The following is a 14,055-nucleotide window of genomic DNA, read 5'->3' on the forward strand; positions in this document are numbered from 1 at the left end:
TGATCTTAAACGACCTTCTCTAATAAGTTGACAATGAGTTTTAGTTAAACAATTTTTTTCAAAATTATTAACTAACTACTCAAAATTAAAAAGAATTTTTAAGTTTATTTTAAAAAAAAAACACTTATTATTTTTATATCATATCAAAACACTTTTTTTTCAAAACTAAAATAAGAAAAAAAAAAAATTTCAAACCATACGAAGATAACTTACGTATGTTAAAATAAAAAAGAAAAAAGAAAAAAAAGAAAGCTCCAATACATTATCCAAACAAACAGGACCTTAGTAGAAACCAGTTTGGTTTGGAAAAAACCTTGACCAGCGCACCATAGTCACGGAACCACAAAACCATCAGCAATAAAAGCGTAAAATATTAAACGTAGTTACCTTTCTTCAAGCATAAGCTTTACTACTTCTCAATCCCCACATCGACGTGTAGATTAACCCCAAAACAATCCGCGAATTTTTCTCTTTTCCTTGAGCTGCAATCTCGTTCTCGAAGCTCCTTGACACGGACAGTTCCCAGGTCAGCTTTTTGAAGTTAGAATTTTTTTTTACACAGTTCTTAAAGCTCGGGTTTTTTTTTTTTTTCCTCTGTACTGTGCGGTATGCAGACTCGTCCCGAAACTCGCTTGCATTTGTAGGGTTCTTTTGAAGTTCGCTTTGCTTGCTCTGAATCTAGGGTTTTCCTAATGCGTGGTTTTAGTTTTTTTTTTTTTTTTTTCAAATATATATATGCTTTGTTTTAGTGGTTTTTGGTTGTGTTTGTTTGAATATGAGTGTGTGAGTATTCTATGTAATACCCAAATTACTTCATAAGTATATTTTCGTTGTTAAATTTTGCATTTTGTACCAATATGACCGTTGGGTACGAACTAAAACAATACACTTTTGGGAGCTTGTTTGGGTAACTACCGTGCATTGGCAAGAGAATGTTGAAAAATCAATCTTTCATGACAATTAATTTCACTAAGGCATGGTGTCGTGCAAAAAATATTGGAAACTTCAAATGTTTAGGGCTTAATAGAATATAAGACCTTCTGGCTTCTGGCTTTTTTTTTTTTTTCAAATAAAAATTTCTTTCGTGTCTCACATTTAACACTTCACTAATGCATGGTGTCGTGCAAGTATCTTGGAAACTTAAATGGCTCTTGAAAGAAGACCTTTTCGGAGTTTTATATTTACATGTGTGTGCTTGCAAGTGCATGTCGCAGCTATAGAGCTATAGAAAGTTATAACAAGTTTATAGTTTTACATGGTTTCCTTTTCGAGGAGATTGATTGTGATGGTAGCTATTTGATTTGTCAATTCTTGTCCACCAAGGGATGCGAATTGACTCTGAGCTTGATAAGTGGGCGTTGGCTTTAGGGATTTGATGGGTTCCCTACATGGGGAGTGCATTTGAGGAACTTTTTGGCATGAGTGTTTGGCAAGAGATTCTCAGTGTGTCATGGTATGAACTCATATCAGCCATGGTGGGGCACTTGCTGATTTTCATAGTTGAAGACTAACCTCCCATGGTAGAGTGGCTCTCATGGTGTTGAGCATGAACTCTAGGTTAATGGGATTTTTCCCAAAATTTGGATGCATTGGCTTTTGTGTTTGTGAGAGCGGAGAGGTTGAAAGCTTGTAACCCGTATAGTTATTAGCGGATTTTTATCTTCTATGCTACTGACTGTCAAAATGCTATAGGAATACCATGGATGTCATTGACCTTGGTTTTATCTAATACCGAAGCTTAGTATGATTTTGAATGATACTTATAAAAAAAAAAACTATGATTTTATATATAATATTGTGGATTATAATAATTTTATTAGCATGATCTCTATATTTTTAATATAATCCTTCAGTTGAGATGAATGAGAAAAATGTAGCTGTTTGGGATTTGTGCATTGTGGACATAAGTTGCAATGACCGAACTATGTTAATTTCTTGTGTTTTCTTTTCTCCAATCTCCTCTCTCTCTCTCTCTCTCTCTCTCTCTCTGTCTGATATTAATTTATCTAACATGGTATTAGAGCTATTGTTGTTACCGTGCACAAGAATGATGAATAATATGGAATTGAAAAGAGAGAGAGCAAAAGAAAATCAAGACACAGATTTACGTGATTCAGCAATATGCTTACGTTCGAAAGAGTGCGGCTATATTCAATAATGATTTAGGGTTACATTATAACATATTTTTAACAAATCCTACTGTACGAACATATATGGAAATCACACAAGTATGCAAGTGGTTGGGTCTACCAAGTGGATTGCCGAGTGATCGGACAGAGTGAAGATGCAGGGACATCATTAGGAAGATCAAATGGGACAAGTAAAACCCTAAGAGGTTGCTCTAACAAGGGTTGGGCAAAAGGAAAATGATCTTCATGAAAGAGAACATCACGATAGATGAAAGTTTTGTGATGATCTAGATCATAAAGGTGGTATCCTTTTTGACTTTAATGATAACCTAAGAAGACACATCGTGTGGCACGAGGATAATTTTTTTTATGGATTTTGCAGATGAGTGGAAGCAAAGCATAAGCAACCGAAAACTCACAAGTGACTGTAGTAGAGTTATGTAACTACGCATAGAGAGATTTACCAGATAAGAGGGGAGTAGGTATTCTATTGATCAAATATGTAACAATTAAGATGACGTCTCCCCAAAAATGCATGGCCATATTAGCCTAAAAGAGTAAGGCTTGGGACACATTTAGGAGGTGATGGCGATGCTTGCATCCAACTACGCTAATTTGTTGTGGAGTACAGGTGCAATTGGTCTAATGGATTATTTCTTTGTCGGAGTAAAGGGATGGAATAGTGAATTTAGGGACATTAATTGTCACTACGAATGACTTTGATTTTGGCCAAGAATTGATTTTCAACAAGGATAATGAAGGATTATAAAAGAGAATGGGTCTCAGATTTATGTTGCAGTAAAGAGATCCATGTACATCGAGTGTATTCGTCAACAATGGTTAAAAATAACATGCCCTATTAATAGAAGTTGTGCAATACCCACCCCAAATGTCAACATGCAGTAATGCAAAAGGTGTAGTAGAAGAAATTTGACTAGTCGAAAAGGGAATACGTGTTTGCTTTGCTAAAGGACAAACTGTAAATGATATATCTGCCACCTCATCTCATACACGTGCATCATCAACTTCATGTCCAGATTCATCAACACATCCAGATTCATTTGAAGACTCATTCAAACAATCTCTAACTAACGGATAACTTAGAGATAGGATATTCTGTATTTTTGAATTATATTTTTTGTTATACACTTTTGAATTTCAAACTTAGATAGGATTACATGTAGTCTAATCCTCTATATATATTGTTCTGAACATCAATGAAATCATTCAAGTTCAAAACCTTTCATGGTATCAGAGCCTTAATTGCTCATGCTACTTTTCGATCTTTGCCACATTATTTCCGCTCACTTCCTATCTTGTTATCCATGGCATCCAGTTCTGCCTCTCCTCCTTCATTTATTCCGCCTAACATTGGCCAATTGATGACCTTCGTTATCTCAAAGGCACTATTGATTATGGCTTATGGTACACCAAAGGCCCTTTAACACTTCAAGCTTTCTGTGACTCGGACTGGACAGGTAATCCTGATGATCGACGTTCTACAACGGGTATTGGAATTGTTTTGGGCTCTTCTCTCATTTCTTGGACAGCCAAGAAACAATCAGTGGTTGCACGTTCTAGTACAGAAGCTGAGTACCGTGCCATGGCTCTTGCCACCACTGATCTATTTTGGTTGAGAATGCTCTTTAAGGATCTTGGTATTCCATTGTTTTCTACTCCTCGTCGGGTGTGGCAACATTGGGGCCCTTGCCCTTGCTTCTAACCTTGTTTATCATGCTAGGACCAAGCACATCGAAATTGCCTATCACTTCATTCGTGAGAAGGTGCTTAATGGTGATATCTCCATCAAATACATCAGCACGCACGACCAACTTGTTGACATTTTTACTAAGGGCCTCAGTTCGGCACGATTTCAGCTACTACGTGACAAGCTTATGGTTTGTTCTGTCCCCATCAGCTTGCGGGGGGCTGTAAATGGTATATTTGCCACCTCTTCTCATACACGTGCAGCATCAACTTCATGTCCAGATTCGTCAACACATCCAGATTCATTTGAAGACTTATTCAAACAATCTCTAACTAATGGATAACTTAGAGATAGGATATTCTGTATTTTTGAATTATATTTTCTGTTATACACTTTTGAATTTCAAACTTAGATAGGATTACATGTAGTCTAATCCTCTATATGTACTGTTCTGAACATCAATGAAATCATTCAAGTTCAAAACCTTTCACAAACAAGACATGGTTCTGAATTTGAATTACAAATTTTAGATACATTAATGGAAAGAAATGATAGAGCTTTATTGGAGAGGTGACCTAATCGATTATGCCAAATTTGTGAATTTGACTTTGCCACATGAAACTGTGCGTTTATCGTTTTGGTGAAGTAGTACAAGTCATCGCGCTTAGTTCCCAGACCAACCATCTTCATTGAGCGAAGGTCTTGGATGAAACATAAATCAGAAGAAAAGATAATGAGACAATGCAATGTTTGACATAAAGTACACATAGAGATCAAGTTAAAGTGAAGAGTAGGAACACAAAGGATGTTATGAAGAATGAGCAATGGTGAAAAAATTACAAATCCAATGAGAATAACTGAAGCATAGGAGCCATCAGGTAATTATACAGTATGACCATGAACAAGAGATGACTTAGTCAAGGCAGTGGGAGAAAAGACCATATAGTTAGTAGCACCACTGTCAAGAATCTAGAAGGTATTATTAGACAGGACAAAAGATGTTAGCTAAGAGAGATGATTCGGTACTACCTAGTTGGTGGACCATGGACTATTGCAGATTGACATTATTCAAAATAGCAAGGACTTGTTGGCACTGATTAGGTGTAAAAGGGAAACTGCTAGTAGTGGAAACTTGGGTTCATGGGGCTTAGAACTAGAGTTCGAGCCAGAGTTAGTCTTGCGATATTCAGGAGGAAATCCTCAGAGATGGTAGTATGACCTTCACAACCGCAATGGTTGCATTTCGGTTATTCCTTCTTCTGATTACCAGGTCAATTGTCCTCTCATGGTGGTAGATTGCCTCTTGTAGCCAAGGCGATGCCCTCAACAACAGCTGGGGTTGTAATGCCGCGTGGGTGTTCTTCTTGAAGGACCAATGCATATGCACGATTGAGCAAAGACAATGGTTCCATCAAGAAGACATGTCCACAAACAACAACGTATAATTCATTGAGACCCATAAGGAACTTCATGGTGCGCTGATATTGTTGTAGCTGCACAACCTCCTTTAGTGTGCCATAGGTGCAAGATTGGTTGGGCTGAAGTGTTGATAATTCATCCCAGAACTCCTTCAGTTTTGTGGAATATGTGGTGAATGGTATGGTTGCCTGAACGAGGTTGCTGATATCTTGTTCTAGTTGAAACATGCGAGTGTCATTCAGTTGGGAGAATCGCTTTTTAAGATCCAACCAAATGTCGCTAGCAAGGTTGCAATTAATGACACTAGTAGAAATATCATTGGAAATTGAATTTAATAGCCAAAAATTTTTACCATATTGTTGCAACGGCTCCATTGTGAAAAATTGTTAGAGGAATTCGTTGGTGGAGAGATGGTGTTGTCAATGAATCCAACCTTGTTGGCATTGAGAGCCATAATGATTGACTTGCTCCATGTTTGGTAATTCTCTCCAATGAGAGGCTGAGATACCAACACCATACCTGGATGATCGGAATGGTGAAGGTAGGGATGTGTGACTTGATCCCTAAACGACATGTAGTTTATAAAAGGTCAAAGATCTTTATTTTATTTTTTAAAACGAAGACTGTCTTCTCCCCTGCATAATAGAAAGTGCACCACAGAGAGCTTCAACCTTGGTGGTGAGCAACTGAACTGCCTAATAAAAGAATGGTTAGGCGCAAAGCTGGCAACACAGAGTGACTGGGCCTGCTGTGGGGACGAGGCAGGCTGTGGCTGGAACTGAACCGCCACAACACTAAATCTTGGGCATGTGACGGGGGAGACAACCGGCCGCCGCAGCACCAACTTTTCACTAGTTGGGCGCGGAGCGGGTGAGGCAGAGCGTCTAGGCACGCGACGGTGACAATACAAACGGTGGCCTTTGCCCAATGAGGACCACTGTGACAGGTGGAGAATAGCCTGCACGTTTTCTGACCTGCAAAAACGTGTGGGACTAGCACCCAAAAATGTCCCGCAAAGATATTGTCAAGGCACCGCGGAACAGGAATGAAAAATAAGGCTCTGTTTTCAATTGAAGAAATGGAATTTTTAAATCTCGTTTCGAGGGTTGGTGGGATTTGATGAGGTTTCATGATTGCATCCACAGTATCAACTCTTTTCCTTACAGGTTTTGTATACATATCATATATGTCTTACTAAATCCTCCATAGATGCATTGCAAGTGATTTGAGGTGAATAGAAAGATGTAGCTATGTTCGGCTTTGTGTGTCATGGCTGTATGCCGCTATAACCAAACAGCGTTAATTCATTGTGGTTTTGTATAACTGATAGCTCCTTGTGTTTTGTTTATGGTATGCTCTTATTTGTTAAACTGTCTCTCAGAGTATATTTTCATGTTTTTTACTAGCAAGACAAGACAGCATGAATCCCATATTATTGTTCCAAGCATGTCCATGTGTGAGTATCTGGATATTGGAGAGGGTTGGTATTTGGTTGTCCATATACATGCCAGACATGTTTATTGAACATAAGCTAACATAACAGTTTAATCAATATGGGCTGGCTAGAGCAACTTTTTTCCAACATATGATATTGCTTAGTCTAATTCGTCCTTGCTGGAAAAGTTACAGTATGTTGAGCAGAAATGACATTCCAAATATTGAAGGGTAAGGTTCAATGACCATTATTTTATGTGCTTGTTTCAAGTACTAAATATTTGATGTTTTTTTGCAACTAAAAGTGAGCCAAGTCCACTATGTTCAGTATAGATCATTTGACATTTGGAAGGAGTGATAAATGCTTCTCTTTCTGGTTACTTTTCACTTCTAAGTCTTGTATATATGTCATACTTGTATGTGGTCCAATTATCTGCCTCACTATCAAGCACTTGAGGTGGCTTTGAATACATATTAAAGCTCTTTGCCTTTCCTGTAGTTCATATTATTAAGGGAAAAGTACATGTATCCCCCTCAAATTACCATTCAATTGTCAATGTCCTCTCCCCCCGAAAAAAACTACCAATTGTGTCAATATCCTCTCTCAAAACTACCAAAACATGTAACTAAAAATAAAAAATAAAAACTAAAAAATTAACTTTTTAAAAAACAAATTAAAAATAAGCCCCCCCCCCCCCCAAAAAAAAAAACTACAAATTGTGTCAATATCCTCTCTCAAAACTACCAAAACATGTAACTAAAAATAAAAAATAAAAACTAAAAAATTAACTTTTTTAAAAACAAATTAAAAATAAGGAAAAAACAACAAAAAAAATTTAAAACGAAATTTTTTAAAAAAAAAAAACGAAAAAGAACAATTTATTTATTTAAAAAAAAAACGAAAAAAAAACTTAAAATTATTAAAAAAACAAACGAATAAAAAAAGAAGAAGAAAAACCCGTATTTATTTATTTTTTGTATAAATTTTTGTTATTTTTAGATTTTTTTTAATAATTTTATGAAGGGCATTTTTGTCATTTGGGGGTACATTGACATTTTTCGGTAGTTTTGGGGGGGGGGGGGGGAGATTGACACAATTGGTAGTTTAGGGGGAACATTAACAATTAGGTGGTAGTTTGAGATGGGTATGTGTACTTTTTCCTATTATTAAATGTGTTTTGGGCTCTGGGTGTTATGGGTGCTCCTTGTGGGATTCGGCTTTTAGGGTTGATCCTTGTGGGTTTGTTTGGGTTTTTTCCTTTTGTGGGCTAGCTTTGGTGGTTTCTGTGTATACTTTCGGTGTACTTAGGGGTGCTTTACGCTTTTTAATAAAATCTTCTTATTTATCAAAAAAAAAAAAAAAAGTTATGGTCATGAAACTTACATAGCACTAATTTTCTATATCCATATATTTTTCCTTACATAAGGTTTTCTCTTTCTTGGCTCTAGATTCACAAGGATGAGGCATGCAAAGGAAGAGCCATCGTGTAGTGCTGCACAGGTCAGAATTATTAGCTGAAGTAAAAACTGGTGCAATACGCGCTAGCACATAAAATTCCCCTGTTTATCTATTTGATGTGGACAGCTGTTTTACTTTTCTTTTTCTTTTTTTTCTTTTTTTTTTTTAAAAAATCAAGTTAATTTCTGTTCTTGGGACTTAGTTTCTCTCTCTCTCTCTCTCTCTCTCTCTCTCTCTCTCTCTCTCTCTCTCTCGTATTAATAAGGTCAATTTGTCTGTATGTGCAGGCCATTAACTTAGTTTCCGCGGTGAAGGAGTTACATGGGCTTAGCTCTCAGGAACTTAATAAATTATTGAGGGATTCAGAAAATTTTACTATTCACTACCCTACGGAAAAAGGATCACTGATAAAGGTCAGACAAAACTGTTAACATCATTGTTATTATGCTATCCTGATCTTACCTTTCTATTAATGTATCATATTTTATATTATGTATCAGATTGATATGGACAAGCTTGCAGCCTTTCTTCCTTTGCACCTTCTTGGAGTTCTTATGTCATCTGACAGAGATGCAGCTCTGTTCAGCTACATGTTGCGTGGTATTCGGCTCTTGCATTCCTTATGTGATTTAGCACCTCGGCATGCTAAAGTTGAGCAGGTTACTTTTAGTAATGCCTATGGCAATGTCATCAATTAACTTAATTTAGAGACTTGAAACGACATATGTGGTATAACCTATAATGAACTTGCTAGCACATATTATGACCTATGTTACTATAAAGTGATTGTGTTGGTGATACTCTCGTTTAGGCAAAGTGAGTGAGTGGGAAGGAGTGGGTCTTTCCACTGTGTTGGGATCTTTATTGTTAGTGTCTAAATAATTTTTACATAATAAAGGGCTTTCTTGTGTACTAGTGTTTCGTCCCTTTGTGCTTTTAGGCTCCATTTTTTATTTTTATTTATTTATTTTTTATTTTTTACGTAAGATGTTTTCTGAAAAGCGTTTTCCGGTGTTTGGTACAATTGAAAATCATGGTTAAACCAAAAACATTTTCGGTTGACTAAAAAAATCTTATTTAATTTCCGTAAAATGGTTTCGCTTTTTTTAAAACCATAAACTATTTTCCGAATTTGAGCTTCTCCTCCTCAAATTGACGAAGTTTGCCGGACCACTGCCGCAAGCCGCCAGAATTCGCTGAACCACTGTTGTAGTTCGCTGAACCTCTGCCGGAAGTTGCCAGAAGTCGTCAACCATTTTTCACCATCATTCATTTTCCGTACGAGCCAAACGCCAAAAAATAGTTCTAGGGATAAAAATGATTTCGTTGAAAACATCTTCCGACGGAAAACATTTTACGTCGAAACAAACGGAGCCTGAATGAAATTGAATTACTTATTAAAAAAATAAAAATTACTTAGTCATAAATCTGGGTGCTTTAGATTGTTCTGGTCAGTTGCATTAATTTTACGTTTGTCTGCGTATATCTCTTTCCAACAGTTTGGATACTTGTTTAGCATTTACTGAAGATTCTTGGAATAGTGTAAAAGAATAAAATATGATTTTCTCCTGATTGCTATATACATTAATATGATGTTCTCTTGAAAGTTATATTACAGATTTTGCTAGATGATGTAAAAGTGTTGGAACAGCTGCTGGACCTGGTGTTTTATTTACTTATCATTCTTGGTGGTTATAGACAGGTTCTCCTTTGATTCTTACCTTTGAGGTCTATCTTCCATACTGTTTATCTTTATGGAGGCTGGCTTTTGTGATGCAGGAAAACCATAACTTCGGTAATATTCCCCTTAGCCTTGCGCATTCAGCACTCTTGACCAGCAGTCTATATCTGTTACCAGGATGCATATCTTCACAGTGGCAAGATCTTGTTCATGTATTGCTTGCACACCCTAAGGTACAATTTAGACCACATGATTTGTTTAAGCTACTACTCTTAGAAAGATGTTTCAACTGGACCCTTTTTATTTTTATTTTAATTTTTTTTTTATATGTAAACATAAAATAATTATTAAGCTGGACCATTTAAGCAGTCTGTCTCTAGAGCTGCATGTTAATGGTTGCTTGCTTGTTTGAGTTATGTTCTTCTATAAGTTAATCCACATTTTCAAATCCGTTTGACTATGAATTAATTGCCAAATAGTTTTTAGTCAAAATATGATTTTGGTGATTGAAAACTGTGTGAGAAATTGAATATGATTTTGGTGATTGAAAACTGCGTGAGGAATTTCTTCCCTGGACTATCGATTATTTCAATTTAGTCTTTCCCCGCCTTTCCATCACTATGTGAAAGACAATTTCTAATGTGAACATTAGGTTAGATGTTGATCTCAAAAAATAGAATATGTGGAGGTATATGAATTAAATATTTAAAAGATAGTAAATTAAATAGAAAACATTGTGGTTTTTAACATGCATGTCATGTGTCTCCATATGTCAAGATTTTGAGAGCCACGTGGTGTAACATGTCAGGTCAAGATTGTGAGTACACATGTATACTGAAAATGGTCTATAATATTAGCAATTGCCATTCGCATGGTGATGCTAAGACAAGGTAACGTATCATTGAGGAGTTTTTAAAATTTAGGAGTAAATTGAAACAATCAAGAAGTAAAGGGAGGAGATTGGAATCTGATACATAATTAAGATACCGAAATTCTGCAGGCTCACATAATTTAAGCATTCACTGATCGTGCAGCTTTCTGTGGCAGGTTGACATGTTTATGGATGCAGCTTTTGGAGCAGTTCACACAGCCATTGGGTTTCTTGAGATCAAGCTATCAGCCCACCATGCTGATTTCTCTACAAATTCAAATCTGACTGCTGAACAAGTAGTAAACTATTTATGCCAGCAATGTGAGGCTTCTTTACAGTTTCTTCAGTCATTGTGCCAACAAAAGATGTTTCGGGAGCGCCTACTCAGGAATAAGGTTTTCCAACTTGAACCTCTTTTTTTTTTTTTTTCCTTCAATTTATGTGTTTGGAGCAGAGTCAAATGTTAGGAGCTGTCTCCTTTATGTTTTCTGTAATTTATGGTGGTCAGTAGACAAGTTTGAAAAGGACAAAAGAGATGGGACTAGTTAACCATGTTTGAAAAACCGGAAGCAGAAGTGGCATGGATATATGTTGTTGTCACTTACCTTAACTGCATTTTTCTGTGGGTCAAAAGCTAAGGAGCCTAGTTACCGAGAGGGGAGATTTTAATTGTCAGAATCTCCATTTGGCGGACATAAATGTTGAAGATGGAAACTTCTGACATGCTATGATTTGATTTGATTTGATTTATTTCCTATTATTCTGATTGTAATATGCTATTAATACCTTTCCATAATAGTTGTATTTCTCTTCTATTTAAAACCCATGTAAACGTAAGAAGCATTATGGTGGAATAAACACAGTTTTCTTCTTCTGCAAAATTTCTCTTCTTCTTCCAACTTGGTAGCAAAGCAAGGTTTGAATACTTGCAACCAACCCAAAAAAGATTCCAATTGTCTCTCACTATCTATGATGTCAGCAAAGACCCAAGTCTCTTTGGCTGTGCGCGCCGTGATGAGCGACAAGCAGAGGATTGTATTAAACCAAATTGGGGATATCCTTACTCCAGATAAGGGATAGTGTGCGCTTGTAACCAAACACCGTTCTTCTTTGAATCCGGCCGGAGATTTGCCAGCGGCAACCGGACTTCGCCGACGACAACCACTGAGGCAACAACAGAGCCTACTGACAACCATAACGATGTCAAAACCCAACAAAAAGAAACACCGCAACACCACAGCAGCCACAATGCGGTTTTGCTGTCAACCACGATACCAACGACGGCAGTGACGGCAACATCATCCCAACTACCACGGTGATGACGACGCCATCCACCTCCACCCTTTTTGATTGGCGGAATGAGTTGGGCCACCGGCGATTGGTGGAGATCTGGTGCGACGATTGATTGGCTAGTAGTGCAACATGTTTTCTTGTTGAATCAATCATGAAGAGTAGTCTTGTTTGATTCTTTGGAGGTTCTCTTGTGTGTTTTCTGGAGTTTTTGAGGACCACCGACGTTTTTCAGTGGCGGCGGCGTGATCTTTAGTGGCTGTGCATGGAGGCTATGATCGAGGAGCAAAACGACACGTCGTTTTGGGTATGATGGAAAACGGAAAGTCGTACAACATTGTTCCAAATGGTATGTCATCTAGATCTGGGCCAAACAACATGTCGTTCGGGGAAAAAAAAAATAGAGATGCTGCTTTGTCTTTGATATTGATGGGTAAATTTTAGTTTTTCATTTTACTTCTCTTTATCTCTGTTGAGCCCAAGTGTATCGAAGCTATTTGGTTGGATGTCTGAACTCAAGATGTTGGCAACGAGTTAGACCTCAAAAACTCACAAAAAGGGGATACATCATTAGGTGATCTCCCTTAGTAAGAATCCAACTCTCCAAATCACAATTATGAAGTTGTACGGGTTGAATTATCGTCCTTGGTCGCAATCGGCTATGTTATATAGTAAGAGTCGGGGAAAGATGGGATATCTAAATGGGAGAGTACCCGAACATGAGTTAGATGATCCTTCTTATGACAAGTGACAGGCCAAGAATTCAATGATCATGTCTTAGTTTTACACTTTATGCTATCGAAGATTAGTCAGTGATATTTATGTCTTCGCATGACAAAAGAAGTTTAGGATGCAATTGCTCAAAAAATACTAAAAAATGGGGAATGCGACACAAATTTATGAATTGAAGCGACGGATACATGGAACAATCCAAGTTGATTGGTCTGTAGCTACTTATTTTCATATACTTCATGGATTGTGGCAAGAGTTGGATCATTACTAGAATTTGCAGATTGAGTGTGCCGCAAATGCAATCAAGATTAAGAAGATGATAGAAAAGGGACGTATTTATGAATTCTTAGCTGGTTAGAACTTAGAGTATGATCTAGTTCGCGTTCATATTTTAGGAAAGCATACACTCCCATCACTGAGAGAGGTATTTTCATGTCCAGCATGAGGAGAGTCGTTGCAGCACAATGCTCCATTCCAATTCACTAGCCCAATATACTCTGGTAAGAGCATCTCAACGTAATTTGAAAATTGATTTTAGGAGTCTCCCGGTGGCAAGGTAACAAATGCGACCTCAGACGACAAGGATAAACTTTTTTGTGACCATCTCGGCATACTCGGAAAACTTTTTGGAGACTTCATGGTTGTCCTACATGAGGTCACAGGTCATTCGAGAGGAGGAACTAGGCCTCATTCCAATCATACCCTCTATGTAGAGACAATGGTTTTTGCACCAGATTCTAGTTCTCTTTCTGCTGATACGGGGGTCTTTAGCAAGGAAGAGGTAGACACACTTCGTCGGCTTATGTCTCAATTGGAAACATCCTCCTCCTTCACTCATACAAATAATTTAGCCACTACTCTAAATGCATCTGCTACTCACTGTGACGATCCTTGGGTCATTGACTTAGGTGCCTCCGATCATATCACTGATATGTCTTGTTTTCTTCATATAATTCTTGATCTGGCAAAGAAAAAGTTAGAATAGTTGATGTACTTTGTCACCAGTATTCGGTAAAGTTACAAAAGTTAGAGGGGTAATTACCTTTTTCCCCCATAAACTACTAAAAAATGCGCAATGCCCCCATGAACTACCAACTCGACCAAAATAGTGCATTCAACTACCAAAGACAACCATTTTCCCCCCTTCCGTCAGTCAAAAGGGTTAAAACAAACGGTCAACTAGTCATGTGCCGTTTTATATGGGGGCATGTTGGAAGATGGTGGTAGTTCATAGGGGGAAAAGAGGAAGAAAATGAGGGTAAAACAGCGTGTGACTGACGGAAGGGGGGAAAATGGTTATCTTTGGTAGTTGAATGCTCTATTTTGATCGAG

At 37.4% G+C, this 14,055-nt stretch overlaps 1 protein-coding gene across 5 annotated transcripts in view; it reads left to right on the top strand.

Moving 5' to 3' along the window:
- Positions 1-321: 321 nt before the first annotated feature.
- LOC133877604 (nodulin homeobox) overlaps positions 322-14,055 on the top strand; it is a 34,237-nt gene continuing 20,503 nt past the window's right edge. For 2 of the 5 annotated variants that reach the window (XM_062315985.1, XM_062315986.1), the window contains exons 1-7: positions 323-526; positions 8,140-8,191; positions 8,437-8,562; positions 8,650-8,808; positions 9,768-9,851; positions 9,929-10,063; positions 10,878-11,096. In XM_062315985.1, coding sequence (XP_062171969.1) covers positions 8,150-8,191; positions 8,437-8,562; positions 8,650-8,808; positions 9,768-9,851; positions 9,929-10,063; positions 10,878-11,096 — 765 coding nt within the window. In that variant the 5' untranslated portion in view covers positions 323-526; positions 8,140-8,149. Of the gene's footprint in view, positions 527-8,139; positions 8,192-8,436; positions 8,563-8,649; positions 8,809-9,767; positions 9,852-9,928; positions 10,064-10,877; positions 11,097-14,055 lie in introns of all 5 variants that reach the window. The other 3 variants (XM_062315987.1, XM_062315984.1, XM_062315983.1) reach the window with 3 other exon arrangements.

Source organism: Alnus glutinosa, chromosome 9 (assembly GCF_958979055.1).
Source record: "Alnus glutinosa chromosome 9, dhAlnGlut1.1, whole genome shotgun sequence".
NCBI lineage: Eukaryota > Viridiplantae > Streptophyta > Magnoliopsida > Fagales > Betulaceae > Alnus > Alnus glutinosa.